At 43.0% G+C, this 8,367-nt stretch overlaps 1 protein-coding gene across 2 annotated transcripts in view; it reads right to left on the minus strand.

Moving 5' to 3' along the window:
• PARL (presenilin associated rhomboid like) overlaps positions 1–2,098 on the minus strand; it is a 29,391-nt gene extending 27,293 nt beyond the window's left edge. Inside the window, exons 1-2 of one of the 2 annotated variants that reach the window (XM_018576798.1) lie at positions 2,070–2,098; positions 321–441 (exon numbers count right to left, since the gene is read on the minus strand). In XM_018576798.1, the coding sequence (XP_018432300.1) occupies positions 321–382 (62 nt within the window). In that variant the 5' untranslated portion in view covers positions 383–441; positions 2,070–2,098. Of the gene's footprint in view, positions 1–320; positions 442–1,935; positions 1,957–2,069 lie in introns of those variants that run through there. The other variant, XM_018576799.1, reaches the window with a different exon arrangement.
• Positions 2,099–8,367: the final 6,269 nt, after the last annotated feature.

Consider the following 8,367-nt stretch of genomic DNA (forward strand, 5'->3'; position numbering starts at 1 on the left):
CTGAACATACTGAGACAAAGTTTTTGCTTTTTGTGGATCTCTCAGTATTGTAAACGGAAGGTAAGAGGATGGCGGAGGATATTTTCTGAATTTCCAGAAGTTGTCACTGGAAACTGTGGATAAATCTCATTGATCTAAAAGACATACATCAAGGATATAAAACTTCAAGAAGTATCTTTGTATCAGATATTTACTCATCTATACCAATGGGGAAACGTCTGTATACCAAAATGATAATGGAAAACTTAAAGTTTGACCTGAAGATGCCATTTAAATAATGTACTAATGCGGCCTTACAATGCACAAACATAAATGCAGACCTTCGTCCGTGACCCCAATTCCTCCTTGTACACGCCCGCAGCATCCAACACGCTGAGGTCATCGTGGTCCTCTGACTGAAGGGCAAATTCAAATTGTGTTTCCTGTATGCATCCTGTGCACCTATATAAAAAAAAAAAAAAAACCCCAGACCGTTACATTCTTTCCTAGAACAAAAATATGCAACACACATTTAAACCAATCCATATTAAAGATCTTGTTATCGTGTGTGTATAATACATGTTTATTTCTTTTGCTTGTATTGCTATGACACAAGGCCAAAACTGACACATTGCACGCAAAAATCCAAAATCTTCTCTCCACGTTTCTGTGTCATACCTATATAAACATAAGAATCACTAATCATTTGTAATTGCAACAATTTTCTGCACAAAGTGGTGCATTATCTGACAGAAATGCTGTGGTGCCAATATTTGTGGCCACGGTAGATCTATAGCTATATATCAAAAGTTTTAGGAAGGTGTTAAAAAAATGCTGTAAAGTAAGAATGCTTTCAGAAATAAGTGTTAGTTTATTTTTATAAATGAACAAAATGAACAGAAAATAAATCTAAATCAATATTTGGTGTGACCACCCTTATGAGTGTCTGCAGGCAACGGTGAAGCATGGTGGAGGTTGCTTGCTTGCATTTCTGCCAATTAATTTAGTCAGGATCAATGTTGTCCTCAATGCTGAGAAATACAAGCAGATATTTATGCATCATGCCATACAGGGAGGTGTGCGATTGGTGCTAGATAGATAGATAGATATATGTGTCAAAAAAGACAAAAATGCAGTGTGCAATGATACCTTTTTTATTGGAATTTATTTGCTGTAGACACTGCTGAATTGTCTTTGGATTTTCTTCTGGAGATATTGTATAATGATCTCTAGCATTTAGCTCTCACACTGGATCATCTCTGCATTGTAAAATGCCCAGAAACCAGTTACCCATGTGCATCAAATAATATGTCAAGGACTTTAGAAAATTCAGCATAAAGGGAAACCCAAGCAAATCTACTCACATACACATATGCCACATACACAGAGTAAAATAAAAGGTAAAACGGTACATACATCTATGTTGAATTGATCATAGAGTGTTTACGCAACATTTGTCAGATGTCACCCGGGTCACTCCTATAAAACAAAGGCATGCTGAGAGGTTAATCAGCTTCACTAAACTAGCCCTGAAAAGCTTCGGCATATTAGATCTGAAGCTTCTACATGAACACAGAGTGTCAGGAATGGGTCACTGTCCTCCGTACAATGCTGATGCATACATGAGCACTATATTACATGTAACTTGTACAGAACTGTAGAGGAGACTGATTATTAATATAATGCAGGATTTATATAGAACCAACATTTTGCACAGTGCTTTACAATATAACGGAGACAGTACAATTGAAGACAAGGGGGTTAGTAGGGCAAGTCTTCAAGCAATGGTACATGTAGTTTGAGAGCACATCCGGCAGCATTTTAAAGTACTTTTATAATCCACAATCAAGTTTTGTACACGTTAAGTAAGTAAACCAGGACGCACTGTAAGGGAAAACATCACACAGGCAAGATAAGGTTACCAGACCGGATATTTTGGTGCATCATTCTGTAAACCTGATTGGTCTAGAACATAAGTGGGCAGCTTTAGACCCCATACTGACTCCGACAAACACTCTCACAACTCTCTGATAAGCATTCCCATGAGAGCCCACAATAATGACAACGTATAAAAAAATAAATAATTGAACCTCATCTAGAGAATAACAGGCTGTCAATGGAGATCACACAGGCGCCCCCCAGCCAGGTCACGGTCACTCAGCACAACTTTCCGGGCAGAACCAAAACCTAAACATGTGCCCTTCCTCTTCCGGTACGCGGGAAAATGACGTAACGATGACCTTACGTATCCGCAGACGTTATCTTTGGCTGTGACTACCACTAGTTCCTAGAGGATCACGTGTTCTATCGAAAGAGCCAATTCATCGAAATCTCCAATTACGTCGCTTCTGGTAGCTTGGTAGTAGGAGATTTCGATGAATTGGCTCTTTCGACAGACCACCGTGCTACCTGTACCTGTAGTAGTTGAGTTGCACAGGAGCCCCGCCCCATGACGTAAAGCTGCTTGGAGAATCAGGAAGGGTGCAGCGCTAGATCTGTTAAAGAAGCTGGCGGTGGTCCTCTGTCTCGTTCAGATTCTGATTCAATGTACTCAGTGCTCACGATGTCTATGTGTGATATAGTGGGGGGCACATTGTGTAATGATGTAGTCGGTCTTCATTTCTTAGACGGTGCTGGACTGGCAGGTGGTACTAAGGGTCCTTTTTCTATGTGCCCTGCGTTTATCCAGTGCGGAAAAATGCGGGCATTGCAAATTTCAATGAGCCCTATGGGCCCATTTGCTTCATAGCTTTGTGCTAAACGCATGATATCTATGCATTTAGTGCACGCTATGTGTGCTGTTATGTTGTCATTCATTTAGAATGGCCCTGCAATGCATCTCAGTATGGCTGTGCGTTGCAGCAATACCGTGCTTTGCACTAAAAAAAAGTATTGCATGCATTTCTTTTTAGCAGTGCACGGTATTGTGGCAGCGCATGCTGTCAGGTGCGTTGGGGTCACATTGAAATGAATGGCAATGCAATAGTGCATGGTACCGTGCAATAGCAAGCACTAAACACACTGACACCGTGTTTAGCAAATTGCTATAGTGTGAATGGGCCCTACATTTTTTTAAAAGGGGGTTTAACACAGTAATAGCTATATTATCAAAAGCTACTTTTGCTTTATTTCCTGCACTTTTATTTTTACTACCCTCGCTCTGCTTTCTACCACCCCTAACTAGGCTCCTTCTCGCCCTACTTTTTCCCCACCTGGGGTGGAGGTTCCGGGCCACCCCCTCTGGCCTGTCCCCTTTTCCTGCTTCCTCCCCCCCCTGACTTAAACTAGACCCACCAGTCTGATCACCCCTATTCTCCATGTTTAATCCCCAAGCTCCTTACCTCTCCCTATCCACGGTAGTAGATCCCTACCCCTATTTTCCTCCACATAATTGACTATAAATCTAGCATTGGTAGATAACACCCCTGTTACAGTTCAATGGTCCAGCTCATCTACATCTTACTATGATATAATTATGTATTGGGCAGACTTAAAATAGTATTAAATAGGGATACACCGATATTAGTGTCGGTGCCGATACCAAGTATTTGGACGAGTACTCGTACTCGCCCAAATGCTCCTATACCTTTCCCGATACTGGTACTTCCAGTCAGAGGAAGATTTCCTCTGACCGGCAGTGCCGTAGGGGAACATGGAGCCAGCAATCAGGAAGCTGAGCGGCGAGTAATTACCCGCCTCCCGGATTCCTGATTGGCCGGGAAGCCGGTTCAATGGTGATTGGCCGGGTAGACGGGCCAATCAGCATCGAGCCAGCCGAACAGTCGGCTTGTTGCTGATTGGCTGGAAAGCCGGCTTCCCGGCCAATCAGCTTCCTGGCCAATCTGGGAGGCAGGTCATTACTCGTCGCCCGGCTTCCTGATTGGTCGTGAAGCTGGCTTGATGCTGATTGGCTGGGAAGCCGGTTTCCTGGCCAATCACAATCAAGCCAGCCAAACAACATGGCGCTGGCTTCCTGTGCCGATGGGGACAAGGGGCTCTTCCGCACAACACTGACCCGGTGGTTGTGGGGGTCTATGGACAGGGGGGCTTATTTGCATCGGGGTACCTCTTTAATTAAGGGGGCACCCAGAGCCCCCCCTGTGAATGAGTAAGGTGTACTTGTACCCCTACTCATTCACTAAAGGGTTCAAATTCAATGTAAATAAACAAACCACACTTTTAGAAAAACTCCTTTAATTGAAAAAAAACCAAAGAGTCAATTTCTGACTATTCCTTAATTAACCCCTTCATGACTGAGCTAGTTTTCAGTTTCTGTTCATAAATGACTGACACACTTTTTAAATTTTTGCTGTGTGATTCTTCCACTTCAGTAATATACTTTCTTACTAAATGTACCCACACATATTATATATATTTTTTTAGAGGACAGATAGGGCTATATAATTATATCACATATGTGTACCCGACTCACTTAGTTTGAATAAAATATTTTTTAAAAATGAGGAACAAAACTAGAAGAAAACACTTTTTTCACAAGTTTTGATGATTATTTTTTTATAATAATTATAGTATAAAAAATATATTAGGCTATTATTAGGCTGCTCCAAACTTAAGGACAGCTAATAATTTCCTTAGAGACTGATCCTGACAGCATGTCAGATTCAGATCTCGCTAAAGGTCTTTGATCCTGCTCAGATGATCAGAAGTGATACATTTCAGGCACAGATATACATTGTATCTCTTGTATCTCTTTGCCTGAAATGTATCATAAACATCAGGCTATTGAGCTGCCAAAACAAATAGCAGAGAGGTGAGTCACTCTGCTACCTCTCTGCTATCTTCAGCTGTCAAATACGGGATTGCAATTTAGCAATCCGGTATTTGTATGCAACGGCTTCATTCTTTCATTAATGAAAGAAAGAAGCTTTTACAAAAGCTTAACTATTTCATTAATTAATGTCTCAGTACTGAGGCATTCATTAATGACTGGTAACGGCTGAGAATCAGCGGTTACCGGCATTAGAGCCGCAAATAACATGTCACGTAGTGTACTGGCCAGTCAAATAGGCACTTTGTGGCGTTAAGTACAGTGTACGTCTCCCGTCATGATGGGTGTAAAAAAAAAAAAAAAATGGCTACATCAATGTAATCCAGCGTCAATCATGACGCCCACCTACTAATCCAAATAAAATTAAAAAAAGTCCGAACCTGACGAAAATTTGCCGCAAAATGACATCTCCTGCCCGAATGTAAACAGATGGGTGGAGCGAGCTCTGACGTCACGGCTCACTCTGTCCATTTGACATTCTCAGTTGTCAAATACCACACAGCATTCGGCAGCTCCCATATGCTATTCGTGAGCTCCCAAATGCCATTTGGGTCTGTGAGCCAAGGTGTCATATTAAAAGTATTATGATAATAATAAGTATTGTGATAATACTAGTAGGCATTAATAATAATAATTAGGCATTTCTTACAATTCTGCAAAAGGGGAACTTATTGTTTAAGGAGATCTCATCCCTGCTGCTTTGTCATAATTGGTCATTACCAAAGTGTGTGAAAGTCTCCGTCCTTGCAAATAGTCACAGAATGTAGGCCTGAGGGGTTCTGCAGACCTGAGGCTGGTGAAAGAAGAGAAAATCACTTGTTACACCTGTCCAATGTTTTCATGTGTCCTAACTTCCTTTAAAGGAGAACTATGAGGTGAGTGCTTTTCACTCACCTCATAGTTCTAGCCGACATGTGACAATGAGACTGTCACAGGTCGACTCAGTAGATCGGGAGGTGAGCGAACACATACCGGTGTTTGCTCACCTCTCGATCCTGTCACGGCTCTCTGCTGTGACAGGTGAGGGGCTGGATTCCCCCCTCCCCGCTCCGCCAGCGCTGACTGGGGGAACGGACGGGGAGGGGGCGGGTACAGCTGGCTCTGCCTCTAGATAGGCAGAGCCAGCTGTCACTCACGCAGCTGGGCGGATCCCGTCATCTAGGTCGGGATCCGCTCCAGGTGCTGCGTCTCAGTATACCGCGAGCTACAGCTCGCGGTATACTGAGCTTAGGGTGACGGCAGGATGCTAGTTTGTGTCCTCCCGTTACCCTAAGGAGAACTATGGGGAAAAGCCTTAACCCCATAGTTCTCCTTTAAATGGTGTAAGGCTGCCACATTTTTTCCCACATTTCTGTTCATCTTATAATTTCTGTGGCACTCCCCTGTGCATACCTGTAGGTCAGAGGGACAAGTTAAGGTATGCTGGTGCTTCCTGTTGGGATCTCTTTAAAGTATAGCTGTCAGTGTGGGCTCTTTTTTTCTGGGAGTGGTCTCCTCAGGGAAATTCCTGGGCATCTTAGAAAACACCCGAACAATGCCTGCATCCAATCAGATTGTTCAGGTATTTTGACAGCCAGCCAGCGGGGCCGACTAGCAAGATACTGAAGCTTGGCCCAGTGGGAGATTCCTCCATTCTCACAGTTTAGTGTAGATGGAGGAATCTGTTGCACTTTTTCCGCCTGACCATAGAAAATCTGGTGCATGGCCAGCTTAAAGTTTGACGTATACAGTACATTGTGCGAGTAGTATACATATCATAATCATTTAGTGATAATTTGGTGATATGGTTTGTCAATACATGTCTACCCTAATTTCCCCGGGCCTTATACAGTTCGTAGCTGGGCAGATGCTCTGATGCTTCATAATGGTCTAAGCAGACATGACATGGTGGTTAAGTTTTCAGTAGCCTTGAGACCCTGGGTTTATTTCTCGCTAGGAAAATAATATGCATGGGCAGAAACTAGGGATGTACCGACACCATTTTTTTCCAGTATAAGTGCCGATACCAATTACCAATACCTGTGTCATGTGACATTTTTTCCAAAACAAAACATACAAATAATTGTAGGACAGTGGTGGAGCACCAGGGCCCGGTCCCAGCTGTAACCGCTGCAACCCTGGTAATTCTGCTACTAAAACCAAGCTGTAGAGGGACTACAAATCTCAGCGATACATTATACACCAATGCCGAATACCACCAACTACAGAGGACTACAAATCTCTGTGGTCAGATAACATGATATTGTGGCTGGGATGAGGAGAAATGCTCTGCAGTCAGATAACATGTACCATGGCTGGGATGAGGTGGAATGCTCTGCAGTCAGATAACATGTACCATGGCTGGGATGAGGTGGAATGCTCTGCAGTCAGATAACATGTACCATGGCTGGGATGAGGAAGAATGATCTGCAGATTTTAGGAGTGGAGTAGCGGAACTGCTGTATTAGGAGTATTGACCCCCTCCCCCTTATTTTTGCTCTGCCATCTCTGCCCCCCACAAATGTTACTTTCCTCGGAGGGGGCTACATGGTGCCACTGTCAGGGTGCAGCCTCTCTCCTCCTCTCCCGGAGGGTCCTGCAGTCAGTACCGTAGTCTCAGGATGGGGGAGATGTGCGGCCGCGGGTGCTGTAAACAGGCGCTGTGAGGTCCCCAGCAAGCAAGGGACCTTACAGCAGCCACTCCTGTTTAAAAATTTAAAGGACCGGTATCGGCTTTTAGTATCTAGGCAATTTCACCAATACAAGTACACGTGAAAATGCCCCGTATTGCTACTGATACTGGTATCGGTGCATAGTAAGTTGGCATACTGTGAAACCATACATTGGTTTGAGTCTCAAATATGACATAGTTTGTGAATTGTTACTATCCATCTACTCTGTACTATAGGCTCCATTGGTGGCAGGCTTTTTGTAGTGGTGCAGTCTGCGGGGTTATACTACAACACAGATCTTAGTTAGGCTTGTCATGCAGGGTAACACTGTAGAGAAATCAACATTATCTTACAATACAACCTGGTTTCCATGGCATACTTCAATAGCAATGTAAGACAAGAGGTGTCATCATGTTAGTGCTAAGGCTGCAAACATTTCTCAGTTATACTAGATATTAGGGATGCACCGATACTGGTATCGGTATTGGTGCCGATACCGAGTATTTGGGCGAGTACTCGTTCTCGCCCAAATGCTCCAAAACCTTCCCTGATACCGGAACTATATACTATGGTATATAGTATCTTATATATACGGTATATATATATATATATATTTTTTTTTTTTAGGGATGCACTAATGCCATTTATTCCAGCCAGAGTACGAGTAACAATACCTTTTCTCAATTGCTTACTCACGTGATAGTTTTTCTAAAATAATACATACTAATGATTTTAGGACAGTGGTGTACACCAGGGCCCAGTCATAGCCGCAACCGCTACAACCCTGGTAGTTCTGCCACTGACTCCAAGCTTGGACTACAAATCCCAGCGATAAATTATACAGCAATGCAGAATAATACCATCAGCTATAGAGGACTACAAATCCCAGCAATACATTATACAGCAATGCAGAATAATACCATCAGCTATAGAGGACTACAAATCACA

This window comes from Nanorana parkeri, unplaced genomic scaffold (assembly GCF_000935625.1).
Source record: "Nanorana parkeri isolate BGI_ZX_2015 unplaced genomic scaffold, ASM93562v1 scaffold77, whole genome shotgun sequence".
NCBI lineage: Eukaryota > Metazoa > Chordata > Amphibia > Anura > Dicroglossidae > Nanorana > Nanorana parkeri.